General features: G+C 39.1%; 1 protein-coding gene across 1 annotated transcript in view; it reads right to left on the bottom strand.

Annotated features, from left to right (window-relative positions):
• Prkd3 (protein kinase D3) overlaps positions 1 to 20,368 on the bottom strand; it is a 67,182-nt gene extending 46,814 nt beyond the window's left edge. Inside the window, exon 1 of the mRNA XM_032908881.1 lies at positions 19,374 to 20,368. Within this exon, the coding sequence (XP_032764772.1) occupies positions 19,374 to 19,661 (288 nt within the window). The 5' untranslated portion in view covers positions 19,662 to 20,368. The remainder of the gene's footprint in view (positions 1 to 19,373) is intronic.
• Positions 20,369 to 21,265: the final 897 nt, after the last annotated feature.

Raw genomic sequence — 21,265 nt, 5'->3', positions numbered from 1 at the left:
ACAGGAGAGGGTGTCCGATTCCCTAGAGCTGGAAATACTGGGAAATAATCTCTAGTTCTCCGGGAGAGCAGGAAATACTCTGAACTGATGTGCCATTTTTCTACCCCCTTTTCCTCTATTGCTATTTTATCTTATGTGTATGGATGTTTTACCTATATGTACATCTATGTGCCATGTGTGTGCCTGGTGTTCTTGGAGATCAGAATAGGATACTGGATCCCCTGATACTGGAGTTATACATGGTTGTGAGCTGCAAACCATGCATGTGAGTGCAGAAATTGAACTGGCCCTCTGGAAGAGCAGCCAGTGCTCTTAATAGCTCAGCCACCTTTCCAACCCCATCTGGCCCTTTTTTCCTTAATGGAATTATTTATATACTTTGGGTTAGTTTTCCTGTCCCCTTCTGATATCACATGGCCTTCTATAAGCTCACTCAATTGTTACTATGCCCTTTGGTTCTATAGGACCTTCCTAGTAGTTTAATCATTGGAGATGTAAATTCAACACTAGAATATTTTGATTTCGTTGTATCTGATAATAGTCCTAAGTATACGGAAATTTGAAAAAAAAAAAAAAAGCATTTACTCAGCTACTGCTCAACCACTAGTTACCTCAGCTGAACTCAAAATTAGGAGATTCTGAAGTCACGTATTGTTACCATTAATCTAAAATAACCAAACAAACCAACATTCTGAGAAATACACTGAACTATTTCTAATAAATCATAAGCTTACACATGTAGTTCAATAAAAGCATAAATAAATTATACAAGTGATACTATCAGCAAACTCTGTAACTTTCCACACCAATAAAGGAGCACTTGAAGTGCTAATAGAAAACCGAGTAATTCACACATTAAGGAAACCTTTTTTTTTCATCCCTGTTCTTCCTCCACCCCATGTATGCTCAGGCTAGCCTCAAATTCAAGATCCTCCTGCCTTTGAAGCCTTCAGAGTACAGAGGTTATAGGACTGACATCATACCCAACTGAAACAATTATCTTCTACACGATACAACGTAAGATTCTGACATGGGGACATTAAATAAAGCACAAAACAAAATTAACATGAACCTAACTTGGTAGCAGCTTTTAGCTACTTGTAGATCTCCACTGACCAATTCTACAGACTGAACAGAAAGGACCTCGTATCGTTATGGTTCCCAGTTATCTTTGTTTTAGACTTTGGAGACCACTATGATCAAATGAATAAGTAACATTGATAAGTTAGCATTTACTATGTAACTACTGTGTTAGGTAATTGGCAAAGCACTTTATAAACACATCTAGGATACATAAACATGTGTATACACACTCATTATTTTCAACCTCACTTTTCACATAAGAAACCAAGGTCACGTAACTTAGAAGTGGTAAAGATAAACTTCAATTTGACCAAAAACCTATGCTTTGAAGCAGGACATTATGCTGTTTTTCAGGAGTTTCTTCCTGTATTCGACTAAGAAACATTTGGATGTTTGTTTATTGTGGCTACAAAATGTCTGACTTCATAGAGCTTAAAGACATATGACAGGTACGTTCCGCTGAAGGGTGAATGCAATTAGCAGTGAACGCTAAGGCGCGGGCTATCTAGGATGCCAGTACTTACAGGAAGGGTGATCCAAACAGTGGGGCACCAAGCACAGTCCTAATTAACCAGCCAGTATGTGTCTGAAGCTTAGGAATGCTGACCACACATGTGCCTTGGGAGTCATCACTGTTTTCTGTAAGTAATAATGGCTTACAGAAGCAATCACGTATTTCTGTCACCTGCTCTTTGCTAGTAACCACAGATGTTTGTCTAGCTAGCTGCTGGGAGTAAGGGGAAGAGGTCACCATGAACTTCTTGAGTAACTTGGGCTAGCTTACATAAAATTTATAGCACTACTAGGAATCACAGTCACAAAAATTTATTTATTTGACCACAAAAGAGAAAGAGGAGTTTGCGCGTGTTTAAACGACTCGTTTCTGCTTACTTGCTAACTGCCACAGATGTTAACAGCATCTTGCTTTATCCACGCTACAAGCTACCGGAGAACAATGGCAAGGCACTACCTACATCTCCAGGTAAAGAACTATAGTGGATGGTGGTATGAGCACAAAAACAAAGTTTAAAACAGGCTCTCCTAATTCTCCAACAAGATAGCAGTGATCCCTAACCTGACATGAGCTCATCTTTTATGTAACGTGATTAGGGGGAAGGAAAGAGCCTTCCATTTTGGGAGCCTCCACAGGATCTAGCACCGTGACTGAACAAAGTAAGAGCACCACAAATATTCATCCAACTGAAGCAGTAAGTAGTAGATAACGGAAACCTAGGCAACTGACAAAAGTATCTAGGTCTTTACAGACTGCCACACAGAAAGCAGTCACTAGCTTTTATTTTCTATCTAGATTCAACTATCTTATTAACCTGGAAATAAATGTTGTTGAAGTTTTGAATTCCCAGAGTATAAAAAGCATTCCTTTTCTGGTGAATAGGAAGTGAGATGTTAACCCCATTAAACATATAATTTAAATATTTCAAAGTCCCTTCACATTATCATTTACTTGTCTAACTATATTGATTTGCATGGAACCAGAGGGTCTGAAGATTTGCTGAGTTAAATCTGTATCATTCAGGTAGGCATTCTAGAGCTACTGGGTTTGAGAAGTACGTTGATGAATTAACAATTTACGGTGCATGTCAAGTAATGTAACCTTAGGCAGAAGCATACATAAAATAATGTTATTTCTTGGCTGACAAAAGTATTGTGAACAAAAGCTTATAGAAACCTACCCCATATTTCTCCTAGGCACAATAGGTCTGCAACTGCTAATGTGGTGTTTGTAGTAACTTTGTGCAGCCTGACTACAGTGAATAATGAGAAGTGAAAGTATGTAGAAACAAAATACATGACAATAATAGCACAGATAAAAAGAACAGAAATACAGGGTTCTGAGGTATGTAAGACATTCTAGGCCAACTTGAAAATGTTTATAGCGTATCAAGTAAAATTAAAAAAATTCAGATGTCTATAAAATGCCAGATAATATTTCAGGCTTAGAGGGCCATATGGAATCTGCTATACTAACTTCTGCTACAGACCTTATGTAAATGACGGTAATGCTGTGCTTCAACAGAACTACAGGAGGTGGCAGGCCGGTGTGATGGTTAGATTTTACTTGTCCATTAGATAAAGATCTAGATTCCCCTGGGAAAGGAGTCTCAGTAAGGGACTGTGTAGATTAGCTGGCTGTGTGTGAGTGTGTGCATCCATCCCTAGCAGGGCATCCTGGATTGTGTAAGAGTGGACAGAAAGAGCTGGGCACTGCAGGCAGCGGTAGCTCACTTGTTTTCTGCTCTTGCCTGTGGATGCAATGTGACCACATGCTGCAGGGTCCTGCTGCCTTGCCTTTCCTACAATGATGGACTGTCACCTGGACTGTGAGGCAATAAACCCTTCCTCCATAAGTCAAGGTGTTTTATTGAAACAACAGGAAATGAGACCAAGGTAGCCAGATTGGGTCACGGGATGTAGATGGCTGACCCTTACACTAGGGCAAGTGCTAAAAGGAATTTTTAGAGAATACCAAGCCAAACCAAATCAAACAACCACCACCAAAACAGGGGAGGAGGGAAAATGGAAATACTTAAAAGAAGGCAGAAAAAGTCCCAAGAACAGAAGGAACACATATAAAAAACAGAACAATTCTGTCAGACAGGTGCTTCTTGACTGATGAGGCACATCAGAATATACTTCTCATAGGCTGCAAATATTAAACTGAGGAGGTATTTAATTCACCTAGCCCAGCAAACATAGAGTTTAACTACTGAGTACACTGTAGGATATCAGTTGCTACCCGTAGTAGCTGGCTACTAGCTGTTGGCACCTAGCCTTGTTAAAGTGTTGTACTATACCATAGGCTTTCAAAATCTGAAGTATAATTTCTACTGTATACATACTGTTTTTGTTTTATTATGAAGTGGAGATGTCCTAAGTAAAGTCTTTGTAAGTAGGAGAAATTTATATATTTTAATGACTCTATATTATAAATTATATTAAACATTAGTAATCTTAACACTTAAGTAGTTGACTGAATAAACTTGAAACATAAAATCAACTATGAAGCCTACATAAAACTATAAATGAAGACAGAGGTGTACAGTGTATGTATGTACATCTATATGCACACACATATGTGAAAAGACATCACGATGTAAACACACTAATGAAAAGTTATTTTAATACTAAAACTTCAGAACAAGAAACAATTACCACAAATAAAGAAAAATATATTGAAAATTGGGGAAATATATCAAAAGCTTAAAAAAAAAAATCTAAAATGTGAGCTAGACTGATGGTTCAGCAGTAATGAGTACTTGTAACTCTTTTCAGAGGACTTGAGTTTGGTTGCCAGAACCTATGTCAGGTGCCTCTCAACTACTCCAGCTCCAGCAAACCACTGACTTCTTCTGTTCTGACAATACCTACACATGCCGAGGCATACACTCATATATATATATATATATATATATATATATATATATATATACACATATATATACATATATATGAATAAAAAATCAGAGATGCATGTACAAGAGTAATTTTTTATTACATTTCTTTCATACAGTTTGATCATGTTTTTCCCTCCCAGATCCTCCTCATCTTCTACCCACCCAGAGGCTCATCTGCTTGCATACTTGGTCCTAGCTGGAACTGTTGGGAAGGATTTGGAAATATGGTTGTATTGGAGAAGGTGTATCACAGGCTGGCTTTGATGCTTTAGAATCTTCCTGCCATCCCTGCTCCTGTTTGTGGATCTGAATATGAGCTCTCAGCTGCTGCTCCAGGGCCACAGTGGCCATGCTCCTGTCTCAGAGGTGATGGACTCCTATCCCTCTGAGTCTGCAAGACCCAAATACACCCGCCCCGCAAGCTGCCTTGATTATGATATTTCAGTAAGAACTAAGATAATATGCAATAGTTACAAAGTAGTCTATGGAGAATTATATATTATAAAAAATCAATGAGTTATACAAATTTAAATTATTCCTGTTCTTTGTTTGTGCACACACACACGGCCATGTGCGGAGGCCAGAGACCTGACATTGAGGCTTCTTCCTCAACCACTTCTCCACCTTGCTTTTGAGGCAGAGTCTCTACATGAACATGGAACATGGCATTTTAGCTGGCTAACTGGCCAGGGAGTCCTCGGGATCCAACTGTTCCCACCCATCCTGCACTAGTGCTGCAGGTCATAATACAGTAACATCAATTAAATAAAGGCTAGTTCACTGAAAGCAAAATTGGTAAACTAGGAGCCAAACAAATCAAGGAAAAATAAAAAATTAACAAGAACCAGCCCTGATCAACGCCATGAGTGAGTAGAAATACTACAGACTTACTGAGGCACTAACAAAATACAGACTAGTGACTTTGCAAACTAAAATTAATTTATTTTTATACTCGAGGCACTGAATCTATTGTTTTCTACTGCTGTAATGTGTACCATGACAAAAAGCAACATGGGGAAGAAAGGGTTTATTTCACTGTAAAGCTTACATCAGTTCATCATGGAGGGATGTCAGGCAGGACAGAGGCAGGAGCTGAAGCTGAGACCATGGAGGAACACTGCTTACTGGCTTGTTCCTCACAGCCTGTTCAGCTTGTTTTCTTATACAACCCAGAAACGCGCCCAGGGGCAGAACTGCACAGTGGACTGGGCCCTCCCACCCCAATCATGAATCAAGAAAGTGTCCACAGACTTGCCTATAGGCAATCTGATAGAGGCGGTTTTTAAACTGAGATTCCTCTTGACATGTAAGTCTAGCTTGTGACAAGTTCACAAAAGACTGACTAGGACACAAAATTCACCAAAGAAATATTAATCTGAATAGTTCATGTCTATTAGATACAAAAACTGAGTTAAAAACAGCACAAAGGAAATCCTTGGTCTGGAATGGTTCACTGGTCAAGTCCATTAACACTAACAATATTACTCTCATTTAAAATGTTAATTTAAATGTATTTAGCAACTAGAAGAAGAGGAACATTCTCAGCTTGAGAAGCCAACATTAGCCTGAGGAAGGGACTGCACCCCAATGGTAAAGCACGCATATCAGTCTCCCAAGACCCAGCACCCTTCTTAAAGCCAGTTCTGCTGACACCCAAATCAAAGATAGGGGAAAAAAGTAAAGCTATAGGCTTGTGTCCCTTACGAACAAAGGCAGAAAGAGCTAAGAAAGTATTAATAAATCAAATTAGGAAGACTGTGAAAAAGATAATGTGTGGTGACTAGGTGGTTTGCTCCAGGAATGTAAGGCTACTTAACATTCAAAGCTTCAGCTAAGAACATGAGCCATGCTAAGAGACTCAGAGAAAGCGCATACCCGTGAGGGAGAGCGGGGTACTAAAGGCCCTCCCTAGAGAAAGTCCCACCCACACCTGCAGGAGGCTGAGACGCCTCTGACCTGATGAAGGACACCTTCAAAACACACACCACCCTGATTGGTCAGAGGCTGAAAGGTTTTCCTTTTACAAATGGAAACAGGATGCACAAGTATTTCTATTCAAAATTATCCTGGAAATTCTCACTGCCAAAGCAAAGAAATATAAAAGCAAAAGCCAGAAAAGAATTAAATATTATTGGAAAAATGAAAGATTCCCTAAAGACAAAATGATTTATACAGAAAACCCTAAAGAATCTTCAGAACAAAGTTAAATGTGTTTAGGAAAGTTAAGGACATATCATAAAAGCCGGTACTTCTATGTAACACATGAAACAGTATAAAAGGTTATACTAACAATAAAACATAAAACTCTTGCTAAAAGTAATATCTACAAAGTTTCAAAAGCCCTTTTCAGAGTGTAGAGACTGGAAATCTGGTTTTAAAATGTATATGCAAATGGGAAGGAAAAAGGGACAAAGTTGAACACTTCTGCCTTTGACTTCATAGGAGTTTTGCTTGTTTTGTCTGTAAACTAAAGAATTCAAAACAATATGAAATTGGTATAGAGACAAATATTCAATGTTTAGGTATGCCCAAAATCTGTATAATCAACTGTTTTAAAACAAAGGGTACTGAGTAATTAATTGTAGAGAGGAAAAAATTTCCAACGTGTAACACACAAAGATGAACTCTGACCCTAATGCCACACCATATACACTGTTCACAGAGTTAACTTGAAAGTCACACTCCTGGGGTTGGGGGATTTAGCTCAGTGGTAGAGCGCTTGCCTAGGAAGCGCAAGGCCCTGGGTTGGGTCCCAGCTCCAAAAAAAAGAACCAAAAAAAAAAAAAAAAAAAAAAAAGTAAGTCACACTCCTCATGTTAGCATTCCCACCCCAACGGCCACAAACATCACATCAGAAACAGGATCTTTGCAAATGACCATGTTGGGATGAGGTTATCAGTGTGAATTCTGAGGTAGCATGACTGTGCCCCTCCAACACTGAGGAAACTAGAGAATGTTCACAGGAAGTGAAGTAGGCAAATGCAGAGATGAATACTAACGGCCTTCTTACTTACACAGAATCTCTAACATTAGAATTCAGACGCGGAGAACATATTTCCAGAGGCTGGGGGAGGGGAGAAAGATGGCAGTCAACAAGCCCAAAGCCTGACAGGAGGAATACGTTTAAGGTCTTTTGCTTCTGAGATCTACTCAACAACGCGCTAAGTCTATGTGAACATATTTAACAGAGTATTTCAAAACTGCTGAGTAAATTTCAAACACTTGTAGCACAAGAAAATATTAAGGCAAAAGATATGTTATAAGCTTGTTTTAACTATCTATTTAAAAACCAAATCACTTTGTATCAGGGATGTATGAAGAACTTTTACACTAAGGGACGAGATGAACAATACAGTCTAGTTTGCTTCCTGTCGCTGTGATAAAACACTGAGAAAAAACAACTTGGGGAAGAAGGGTATTATTTGGTTTACAGATCACAATCATAGTCTACTAGTGTGCGAAGTCAGGATGGAGCCATGGAGGTAAACTGCTGTTGCGTCCCCATCACTTGTTTAGCTTGCTTGCTTGCCTTCCTTCCTTCCTTTTTTCTAGAGCTAAGAACGGAACCCAGGGCCTTGAGCTAAGTCCCCAAGCCCAGCTTCTTTCTTATAAAACACAGGGCAACCTGTCCAAAGTGGCTGAGCCCTCCCATATCAATTCTAATCAATGCCTCAAAGATGTACCCGTGGGGTGGGCCAATTTGAAGAAGACAATTCCTCAACTGAGGTTCCCTCTACCCAGGTAACTCTAGTTTGGGTGAGCTGACAAAAACAAAACAAAACAAAAACAACAAAAACCCAAAAAACTCATCAGCATACAGTCGGGATAAACTTTACATAAGAAAACATAAATTTCAAATATATTCACAAGGATATACAAATTAAAATCAGAAGGAGGAGGCATTACTGTACAGTAACCAGCCTGGATAAATTAAAAGATATCTGCTGATATCAAGTGTGAGCGAGGATACGGAGCTTGTCAGTTGGGAAAGTGTACAACTACCTTTGACAATCTGTCTGGTAAGGTATTGCAAACACACACCTACTAAACCACCTTGCCATTACACTTCTAAGTAGACATACAAAAGCCTACTCATACTTACAGTTTGTAATTGAGATTGTACGAGAAGGCTGACAACAACTTGACTCATAACCACCAAAACTGCAAACAATTCCATTGTACATTAATGAACAAAGAAATTAAGGTTTAGCTAATATGACAGACAAATTCATCAATATAAAGAACTATAGCAATACAGTAATTAATATTACTTTCTAAGACATTTCTATGTGGTATAATACAATACAATACAAAAATATTAAGTTCCAAAACATGCTTCTGGTTTCCATCTGCACCCAAAATTGACCCTGTGCCACAGTGCTGTGTTCCCAGATCCCGCTGACACACCTGAGAGCACAGACAGGACCACCACTTCTGCCCTGAGAGACAGGTCTGGAGCCCTTGGGAGGCAGGAGCAGAGGAGCAGTCTGGGACAGGATCCTTCCCGCTTCTGTCTGTGTCTGGAGCTGACCCTGAGCCACAGCCCTCTGTGCCCTGATACTACTGGGAGAGAGATGGTCTCCCAGGAGTATTCACACATCTGAGAGCACAGGAGGGTCAAGCCACTGTCAAAGACAGCAAGACCAGCTAACAGCAAAGATAACCAGATGGCGAGAGGCAAGTGCAAGGACCTAACCAACAGAAACCAAGGCCACCTGGCAACTTCAGAACCCAGTTCTCCAACCACAGCAAGTCCAGGATACCCCAACACACCAGAAAAGTAAGATTCTGATTTAAAATCACATCTCATGATGATGTTAGACGACTTTAAGAAGGACATAAAAAACTCACTTAAAGAAATACAGGACAACACAGGTAAACAGGTAGAAGCCCATAAAGAGGAAACAAAAATCCCTTAAGAATTACAAAAAAGCACAATGAAACAGGTGAAGGAATTGAACAAAATCTTCCAGGATCTAAAAATAGAAATAGAAACAATAAAGAAATCACAAAGGGAGACAACTCTGGAGATAGAAAACCTAGGAAAGAGATCAGGAGTCATAGATGCAAGCATCACCAACAGAATATAAGCGATAGAAGAGAAAATCTGAGGAGGAGAAGATACCATACAAAATATTGGCACAACAGTCTAAGAAAATGCAAAATGCAAAAAGATCCTAACCCAAAACATCCAGGAAATCCAGGACTCAATGAGAAGATCAAACCTAAGGATAATAGGTATAGAAGAGAGTGAAGATTCCCAACTTAAAGGGCCAGTAAATATTTTCAACAAAATGATAGAAGAAAACTTCCCTAACCTAAAGAAAGAGATGCCCATAAACATACAAGAAGCCTACAGAACTCCAAATAGATTGGGCCAGAAAAGAAATTCCTCCCATCACATAATAGTCAAAACACCAAATGCACTAATCAAAGAAAGAATATCAAAAGCAGTAAGAGAAAAAGGTCAAATAACACATAAGGGCAGACCTATCAGCATCACATCAGACTTCTCAACAGAGACTATAAAAGCTAAAAGATCCTGGGCAGATGTCATACAGACCCTAAGAGAACACAAATGCCAGCCCAGGCTACTATATCCAGCAAAATTCTCCATTACCATAGATGGAGAAACCAAGATATTCCATGACAAAACCAAATTTACAAAATATCTTTCTACAAATCCAGCCCTACAAAGGGTAATAGATGGAAAACTCCAATACAAGGAGGGAAGCTAAAACATAGAAAAAAATCGAGAAAGTAATCTTTTAACTAACCCAAAAGAAGAGAGCTACCCAAACATAATTCCACCTCTAACAACAAAAACAATAGGAAACAACAATCATTGGTCCCTAATATCTCTCAACATCAATGGACTCAATTCCCCAATAAAAAGACATAGAATTACAGACTGAATATGTAAACAGGACCCAGCATTTTGCTGCATACAGGAAACAAACCTCAGTGACAAAGACATACTTCCTCAGAGTAAAAGGCTGGGAAAAAAGTTTCCAAGCCAATGGTCCTAAGATACAAGTGGGAGTAGCCATTCTAATATCGAATAAAATTGACTTTCAACCAAAAGTTATCAAAAAGAAGTAAGGAAGGACATGTCATACTTGTCAAAGGAAAAATCCACCTAGATGAACTCTCATTTCTGAATCTCTATGCTCCAAATGCTAGGGCACTCACGTTCATAAAAGAAACTTTACTAAAACTCAAAGCACACATTGCACCTCACATAATAATAGCGGGAGACTTCAACACCCCACTCTCATCAATGGACAGATAATGGAAACAGAAACTAAACAGAGACTCAGTGAAACTAACAGAAGTTATGAACCAAATGGATTTAACGGATATTTATAGAACATTTCATCCTAAAACAAAAGAATATACCTTCTTCTCAGGACCTCATGGTACCTTCTACAAAACAGATATAATGAGAGAAATAATCCCATGCATCCTATCAGATCACCATGGACTAAGGCTGGTCTTCAATAACAACAAAAATGACAGAAAACTCACATACACATGGAGGCTGAACATGCTCTACTCAACAATAACTTGGACAAGGAAGAAATAAAGAAATTAAAGACTTTTTAGAAATTTAATGAAAATGAAGGCATAATATACCCAAACTTATGGGACACAATGAAAGCGGTGCTAAGAGGAAAACTTATAGCTCTGAGTGCCTGCAGAAAGGAACTGGAGAAAGGATATACTAGCAGCTTGACAGCACACCTGAAAGCTCTAGAACAAAAAGAATCAAATACACGGAAGGAAATAATCAAACTTAGGGCTGAAATTAACCAAGTAGAAACAAAAAGAACTATATTAAGAATCAACAAAACCAGGAGCTGGTTCTTTGAGAAAAATCAACAAGATAGATATACTCTTAGCCAGACTAACCAGAGGGCACAGGGAGTATATCAAAATTAACAAAATCAGAAATGAAAACAGAAACATAATAACAGAAACTGAGGAAATTAAAAAAATCACCAGATCCTACTACAAAAGTCTATACTCAACAAAACTGAAAAATCTGGATGAAATGGACAATTTTGTAGACAGATATCAGGTACCAAAGTTAAATCAGGAACAAATAAACCATTTAAACAACCCCATAACTCTTAAAGAAATAGAAGCAGTCATTAAGTCTCCCAACTAAAAAGAACCCAGGACCAGATGGGTTTAGTGCAGAATTCTATCAGACTTTCATAGAAGACCTAATACCAATACTATCCAAACTATTCCACAAAATAGAAACAGAAGGAACACTACCTAATTTGTTCTATGAAGCTACAATTACACTTATACTAAAACCATACAAAGACCCAACAAGGAAAGAGAACTTCAGAGCAATTTCCCTCATGAATATCGATGCCAAAATACTCAATAAGATTCTTGCAAACTGAATCCAAGAACACATCAAAACTATCATCCATCATGATCAAGTAGGCTTCATCCCAGGGATGCAGGGATGGTTCATTATATATGGAAATCCATCAATGTAATCCACTATATAAACAAACTCAAAGAAAAAAATCACATGATCATTTCATTAGAAGCTGAGAAACCATTTGTCAAAATTCAACACCCCTTCATGATAAATCAAGTCTTGGAAAGATCAGGAATTCAAGGTCCATACCTAAATATAGAAAAAGCAATATATAGCAAACCAGTAGCCAACATCAAACTAAATAAAGAGAAACTTGAAGCAATCCCACTAAAATCAGGGACTAGACAAGGCTGCTCACTCTCTCCCTACTTACTTAATATAGTACTTGAAGTCCTAGCCAGAGCAATTAGACAACAAAAAGAGGTCAAAGACATACAAATTGGAAAAGAAGTCAAAATATCACTATTTGCAGATGATATGATAGTATACTTAAGGGACCCCAGAAATTCCACCAGAGAACGCCTACAGGTGACAAACAGCTTTAGTAAAGTGGCTGGTTATAAAATTAACTCAAACAAATCAATAGCCTTTTCCTCTACTCAAAGGATAAACAGGCTGAGAAAGAAATTAGTGAAACAACACCCTTCACAATAGTCACAAATAATACAAAATACCTTGGTGTGACTCTAACCAGGCAAGTGAAAGATCTGTATGATAAGAACTTCAAGTCTCTGAAGAAAGAAATTGAAGATGATCTCAGAAGACGGAAAGATCTCCCATGCTCATGGATTGGCAGGATTAATATAGTAAAGATGGGCATCATGTTGAAAGCAATCTACAGATTCAGTGCAATCCCCATCAAAATCCCAAGTCAATTCTTCACAGAGTTAGAAAGAGCAATTAGCAAATTCATTTGGAATAACAAAAAAAAAAAAAAAAAACCCATGATAGTGAAAACTATCCTCAACAATAAAAGGACTTCTGGGGGAATCACCATTCCTGATCTCAAGCTGTATTACAGAGCAAAAGTGATGAAAACTACATGGTATTGGTACAGAGACAAGAAGGTAGGTCAGTGGAATAGAACTGATACAGAAATGAACCGAATACCTATGGTCACTTGATCTTTGACAATGGAGCTAAAACCATCCAGTGGAAAAAAAGACAGCATTTTGAACGAATGGTGTTGGTTCAACTGGAGGTCAGCATGTAGAAGAAGGCAAATCAATCCATTCTTATTACCTTGTACAAAGATCAAGTCCAAGTGGATAAAGGAACTCCACATAAATAAAACCAGACACCCTCAAACTAATAGAAGAAAAAGTGGGGAAAAGCCTTGAACACAGGGGCACAGGGAAAAGTTTCCTGAACAGAACACCAATGGCTTATATAAGCTCTAAAATCAAGAACCAACAAATGGGACTTCATAAAACTGCAAAGCTTCTGTGAGGCAAAGGACACTGTCATTAGGACAAAACGGCAAGCAACTGATTGGGAAAAGATCTTTACCAATCCTACATCTGATAGAGGGCTAATATTCAATGTATACAAAGAATTCACGGAGTGAGACTCCAAAGAATCAAATAACCCTTTTAAAAAATGGACTACAGAGCTAAACAAAAAATTCTCAACTGAGGAATATCGAATGGCCGAGAAGCACCTAAAGAAATGTTCAACATCCTTAGTCATCAGGAAAATGCAAATCAAAACAACTCTGAGATTCCATCTCGAACCAGTCAGAATGGCTAAGATCAAAAACTGAGATGACAGCAGATGCTGGCGAGGATGTGGAAAAAGAGGAACACTCCTCCATTGTTGGCGGGATTGCAAGCTGGTAACCACTCTGAAAATCAGTCTGGAGGTTCCTAAGAAAACTGGACACAGTACTACCTGAGGACCCAGCTATACCACTCCTGGACATATAGCCACAAGATGCTCCAATATATTACTAGGACACTTGTTCCACTATGTTCATAGCAGCCTTATTTATAATAGCTAGAATCTAGGAAGAACCCAGATGTCCTTCAACAGAGGAATGGATACAGAAAATGTGGTACATTTACACAATGGAGTACTACTCAGCTACTAAAAACAATGACTTCATGTAATTCTTAGGCAAATGGATGGAACTAGAAAATATCATCCTGAGCGAGGTCACCCAATCACACAAGAACACACATGGTATGCACTCACTGATAAGCAGATTATTAGCCCAAAATTTCGGATTACCCAAGATATAATCCACAGACCACAGGAAGCTCAAGAAGACCAAAATGTGGATGCTTCAGACCTTCTTAGAAGCAGGAACAAAAATACAGGAGGAAACCGGAGACAAAGTGTGGAGCAGAGACTGAAAGGACATTCAGAGACTGCCCCACATGGGGATGCAACCCATATACAGACACCAAACCCAGACACTATTGCAGATGCCAAGAAGTGCATGCTGACAGGAGCCTGATATAGTGGTCAGCTGAGAGGCTCTGCCCAATCTTGACAAATACAGAGGCGATGCATGCAGCCATCCATGAACTAAGAACAGGGTCCCCAATGGAGGAGTTAAAGGACTGAAGTAGTTGAAGGGGTTTGCTACCCCATAAGAAGAACACAATATCAACCAACCAGACCCCCAGAGCTCCCAGGGATGAAACCACCATCCCAAGAGAACACAGGACTAGACCTATGCTCCTTCCGCATATGTAGCAGAGGATGGCCTTGTCAGGCATCAATGGGAGTAGAGGCCCTTGGTCCTGTCAAGGCTCGATGTCCCAGTGTAGGGGAATGTCAGGGTGGTAAGGCAGGAATGGGTGAGCATCCTCATAGAAGCAGGGGGAGGAAGGATGGGGTAGGGTATTTCTGAAGGGGAAACCAGAAAAGGGAATAGCATTTGATTAGGTACCAACACCATCACTCTTCCAGCTCAAGTTGGCTGTCACTCTGTACCTTCCTTTTAAGAACAGGATCTCAAGTTTCACTCAATGCACTTTTCCTGTAACCCACTTCATCTCTAACTCATCTTAAAAGTATCTTTAAGGATTTTAATATTTTTTTTATTTGTGTATGTGCATGTGTATGTTTGCAAGTTGGAAGATAACTTCCGGGAGTCAATTCTGACTCTACCATATGGGTCCAAGGGAACAAATTCAGGTCGTTGAGCTTGGCAGCAAAGACCTTTACCTAAGAAGCCACTTTATCAGCCCCCTTCAAGCTCCTCAAGGCAGAAGTGAACAGCTTGCTTTGCTGCACAAACCCCTTAGTTAAATCTCTACTCTCGGAAGGATGCAGTGTGAATGCTTTTGTTGCTGAGGAAAGGCAGCAGGGTGCAGAAGGCTTGAGTTAAGACAGACCTAAGTCGGGGATGGGGATTTAGCTCAGTGGTAGAGTGCTTGCCTAGGAAGCACAAGGTCCTGGGTTCGGTCCCCAGCTAAAAAAGACAGACCTAAGTCTGATCTCTGATTCTCATCAAATTATTTTTCTAAAATTTCAGTTTCCTCTTTTACTAAATGAAGATCAACTACACCCTTGTAACTCAGTACATCTATGAGTCTGTGGTGGTTTGAATGAGAATGGCTTCCAAAGTCTCATGTTTGAACACTTGGTCCCAAGCTGGTGGAGCTGTCCAGGAAGGATTACGAGGTGTAGCCTTGTTGAAAGAGGTGTGTCATTGGGGGTGAACTTTGAGGTTTCAAAAACCATGCTATCCCCATAACTCTGCCTTGTGGTTGTTGATCCTGATGTGAGCTCTCAGTTGATGCCCTAGTGCCATGTCCCTGCCATGATGGTCATAGGATCTAACCCTCTGGAATCATGAGCCACAGACTAAATGCCTTATTTTATTAGTTGTTTTGGTCATGGTGTCTTAGCACAGCAAAAGTAACTAAGATAGGATCTATAACAAGGGACCACCACCATTACCGTAATAGAAGTATACTCACACAATCCTACTGAATCAAAATAATACTCCTTAGACTTCCCAGGTAAATCTCACGCACATTAAAGTTTCAGATGCATCACAGACTGCTGTGTAGATTAAATGCATCTAAAGCTCTTGATGCCAAGTAGGCACTTACTAAATGTTTGCACTTGTATTTCTTTTATTGAGATTTATTTTAGTTTTAATCATGTGTCTGTGTGGTGTATGCCACATGAATCAGAGTGCTCATGGAAGTCAGAGACATCAGATTCCCCAGAGCTGGAGTTACAGGTGGTCATGATCCACCTGATATGGATGCTGGGAATCAAACTTAGGTCCTTTGGAAGAACAGTGTACTGTTGTAACTATTGAGACATTCCTCTAGCCCTAACACTTACCATGTTCCTTTCCCCTGCCTTTGCTTATCCCAATCCTTCTGTCTAGAATATTGTCCTCACCTCCTCATTCCTTGCTGCCAGATTTCCAGGTTCAGTATTATTTTCTGTATGACTCAGCCTTCTACATTCTTCATCAGCCTACAAAGTACACTTTTTACTTCACATGTCATGCTACTTCTCATATCTGACACTAGTGAATGTGGTCTCCTCAGTACAATATAAGTTTCTAAGGGTAGGGACAATGTCTGCTCCATCTAATCCCTAAAATGTAGCTACTGGTCTATTTTTAGAAGGCTCTACATAAGAGAGTTTATCAAGAATAGAAACTAAAAGAACAAATATGTCCATTAGATAAAACTACCCAAATAATTATAAATGAAACCATTAAGTGCCAGTCACTTTTTCTAGAATTTTAAATGTCAGCCATTATGGCACTGTTTGTTATAAAGGCTTCAGCACACACAAGGGCAGTTAGCTTCAAGAGAACTGGATTCTACCGTTATTGACTGTACTGTCTCTTTACTGGAAGGCATTTCACAAGTGAGCAGTGATTGATAATGGAAAAATCAAAGCAGCTGTCTAGAGCACAGCAGTTAGAAATGGAAGCTCTGAAGGCTTTACAAAGTAGCTTATATTTTCTGTGCTTCCACTTCCTTTTTGATAACGGTGGTGACTGATACATAGTGAAGCTGTGAAAAATTAATAAAATATGTATAAAAAGGCTTGAACAGAAACTGACAAACCAACAAATGGGAGTTATAACTATTATTAATGCAGTCAATTTTATTTTATTTTTTAAAATCTAAAGCATTTATTTACAGAGGAATTACCATCAGTACTAACTTGAAAGATAATCTGGCACATAAATTATAAGCATTAAATAATATCTTTCTTTGGAGGTTCAAAATAATCACTCAGGTAGCACTCAACTAATTATTTCAGAACCTGAACCTGTACATACACAAGCAACTAAATGGATGGTCAGAAAGAAAGATCTCTAAGACAAGAGAGAAGGTAAGAAATGCTGACAGCTTTTTCAAATCTTAAGTGAGTTGGGATCCATGAACATATCTATAAAATCCCAATGGTTCTCATCAACCATTCAAGACTCCTCTCTCATGTATCTGTCTCCTACAGAGAAGACCCAAACCTCACAGTTAGAGACTGGAAACCATCCAAATCAGTGGTTTGACAGCTCTGGAAACTTATTTAAACAAGTAAGATTTCTTGGCCAATATCATCCTGTAAGTAATAGATCTGCTTCTATTACAATCCTATAATCAGTTTGTCTCTGTATAAATGTGTGAGGTAAATGAATTCATCCAAGTAAATAAATGATCAGAAATAAATCAAGTTAACTAGCTCACGTTGCCATTATGTAATGTGTCCATATTTTAAAATGCTATACATGGTCAATATATGCACACATATTTTTATCAGTTAAAAAACAAAAATTGAAAATTCTGAACGTTGAAAAGTGAATAACAAGTCTCACTGAACATAGGTTATAAATTCTTATGCTCTCAAAAGAAGTTATCCGAAGGTTCAACATCACCGTTAAGTTTAAAAGTCATAAAATAGCTACATAAGTGTTTGTAAAAAGCTTAAGTGGTATCTAAAGAAAGGGGAATAAAACTGAAGGCATTGGAAGGTAGTTCTGGGCAAGGTGGTCTGTGTCTGTAGTTCCGGATAATGAGAACTGAGGCAGGAGAACCCCATAGTACAAAGACCAGCCTGGGCCACAACAGTAATACCCCATCTCAAAACTAAATGTGTTACAGTAAGTAAAGACACATGGAAACAAGTCAACGGAGCTGCAGATCTAAAGTCCCTCTTTCTTTAGGCCATATCTACACCAGCAAGTCACTGTTAAAACACAGGCCCACAGGCCATTATCACAAACTATAATGTTTTTGGATTACCAACTACTTTTAATTAGAAGCTACTGACAAACCATATAAAACACAGGAACTAAAACAAAAGATGAAGAGCTGAAATTCAAAGTTGTCCTTCTCACTGAGAGACCATGTATGTCTCAGTCAGTACATATTTGTGCATGTATGAGCCTGTGTGTTTATGCAGGTCAGTGGTTGGCTTTGTGTCTCTTCCTCATTCATTCCTCACCTTATCATATGAGATGGGGTCTCTCATTGAATCTGGAACTCATGCTTTCACTATCGCGGCTGGCTTGTCTCCCTTCTCCTCCCTAGTGCTGGGACTAAGACGTAATACTGCTGAGCCAAGCTTTTAAGTGGGCGCTACAGGGATTTGAACTTAGGGCCTCATGCTTGTGAAGCAAGCATTTTATAAATTGTGCCACTTTCACAGTCCCCAAGAGAGAGGTTTTGCAAACAGTGTACACATTTGTTTGAAGCAAGTGGTTGTCCATTAAGAATAAAATAAAAACAATTAATATAGCCCATATAAATAATTCATAAGTAGAAATCATACTATGTTATCCACTGAGCCAAGATTCATTAAAAAATGATACAGGTCAGTGTGGTTTGGTACCCAGGGGGGCCTCCCCTTTCTTAGAGGAGAAAGGGAGGCAAGGGCAGAGAGAGGGGCTGTGTGAGGGGGAGCTATGACTGGGATTTAAAATGAATGAATAGATGAATGAATGAATGAATGAATGGGAAAAATGGACAAGAGGTGCTTATAAAATAAACGACCATCTTGAGTAACCTGTTATACATTCCAAAGTGATTTACCTGTTTGAGAGGAAGAGAGTGTGCTTCTGTATATAACAAATGGTAGTTCAGTAGATTCTGAACTCCCTCAGCACCCAAAGTGAAGGCAGATGACGGGCACCTGGAAAGCGCAAGCTCCAGCAGCTATGCTGGCCCACCTTTCTAGTATGTCACCTCCTGACCCTTTTCTCTGAAATTAAATGAAATGTCAGAGAAGCCCTGGACTATAAAACGACACTATTTTGGGGTAACTGATATTTTGAAATTAGGATGTAGGTTCCCTTTAGATAATGAAATTTCAGACTTTTTGGCTCACAGTCTATTAGAATACTGCCCAAAATGCTCATAATCAAGACATAAATTACTGATGAGTCCAAATGTGTTCTCTCGTTGTTTCATGCATAAACTATAGAGATGTGTGAGAAACAATATTAACTAGGAAAACATTACTGATATAAACAGCTGGCACAGTACCTTCTGATAAACAATGGAGCACACAAGGTCTTTGACAGCGGAGAGAGACAGTTCCTGGGCTTCGATGGTAACACTCTCTCGTGTGAGGCCAATCTGAAGTAGAAATGAAACGGTGTGCACCGAGCCTCTAGAGTTTGTGAGTGACGGGGCACTGAAGCTGCCATTAGAGAGCCGAGCTGAGAGTCCTGTCTTGGGACTTGAACACGGAGAAGGGGTTGGAAGCACAGCAGAAACAGTTGCAGGGAACACAGATTTCTGGGCTGATGGAGGGGAATTATTTGCAGACATCTGCCTTTCTTTAATCTATAAAAATAGTTGTCAATGCTTTTTAAATGGTTCTGGAAAAGTTTTCAAAATAGCAGTAAAAAAAAAAATGGCTATGGTTTGGATTTAGATGAAAGCTGCTTTCTTTCCCTGGCTGAGCCGCTCATGCTGTTGATGACGAATTCTGTTGCTCCGAGTTGAATGCACAAAAGGTCCTACTGCTGTCAATGTCAGTCCCATCAAGAATCTTGTCTTTAGGACCACACCCAGATCTGTAACCCACTTCACATCACCATTTATCATCAAAGGAACAGAGTTGATACTGATTATTTATGTGACATCTTCATTTCTTTTAAATGTGTTCTTATCTTTTGCTTTTCATTTCAGAAAATACAAATTGAATAGTCAATCTGTGCCAAGATATGAAATCTTCCTGATTAGAAGTAGTTCCAGGTAATCTATTCCTTTAGGGATTGACGGGACACCACAAATGATCACACCTTAATTCACCCTCTCATCTGTACTCATTTCCATCTCGGGGCTGAACTTCCCTGTGATGAGGTAAAAACAAAAAGCTTGTCAAATAGCACAAACATATTTCTTTGGATGAATGGATCCAGAGAGAAAAGATGGTGCCTTCGGAAATGCTGTCAACCTAGAAGAAAAAGTTAAAAGGGTTTTTAATGTTTTATGTTCACTTGACATCAGTTTAAAATGTAAGAAGCCCTATAATCTTTAGTGATAATTCTGGGTGATATTTTTTTTTTTTTTTAAGAATGTAATTGGCTTTTACTTAATGATTATCTAGAATCACACAATAATGGCAGAGAATGGCATCACTGAATCTTCAAGGTTCCCTTTCTGGGTGATATTTTTTACAATTCATGAATACAGCCCAATGGGTAGTTATTTTAACTTTAGTTATCACAACCATTTTTTATTACAGTTATAATTTCAGAGATTCCCACTTAAAACAATACCCTTGTCCCTCACTGACTCCTGAGCCCTGGTTGGGGAGGAGGGGCAGGTAGTGTATTCTTTTTGTAGACAGGATTAGACCAGGTTGCCTAGACTGGGCTTCAGCTCCTGGTTCTCAAGATCCCTCTGTCTCAGCCCCCCAAGCAGTTCACACTAAGGCACACCACTGTACCCAGCTGTGTGCTATTGTATTTTAAATTGTGAAGGTCAAACACTGTTATTCCACAACTACAGAACTCAATTATGATAAGAAACTGAGAAAGACAGAAGGGACAAAACAGGGAAAGTGAGACAAACATCACAGACATAAAATATGATCCAAGTCATATGAAAATACAGAATAATTTCCCACTACAGAAAAGCTCTAAGTAGTCTTTTATGATTTTATATATTGAGTCAACTGAGAACACAGCTCAAGTACAAGGCCCAAGGTTTTCCCCAGTACTCCCATCCCTGGAAAAGAGACTATTTCTGCCAAAATACAAGTCCTGGACTGCTTTGTTCACAAATGCCTTCCAGAAGCCTAAAGAAACAAATGGGGATGTACTGGAGTCAGCAAGGAACTATGACTGCTGATAAACTATGAAACACAGGAGAAAGTGAACTCATCATTAAGGGATTTCTAACATTGGGGAAAGTACACCAGTAAA

Source organism: Rattus rattus, chromosome 7 (assembly GCF_011064425.1).
Source record: "Rattus rattus isolate New Zealand chromosome 7, Rrattus_CSIRO_v1, whole genome shotgun sequence".
Lineage (NCBI taxonomy): Eukaryota > Metazoa > Chordata > Mammalia > Rodentia > Muridae > Rattus > Rattus rattus.
Note: the sequence above shows the minus strand (reverse complement) of the source record. Positions and strands in the feature narration are given on the sequence as shown.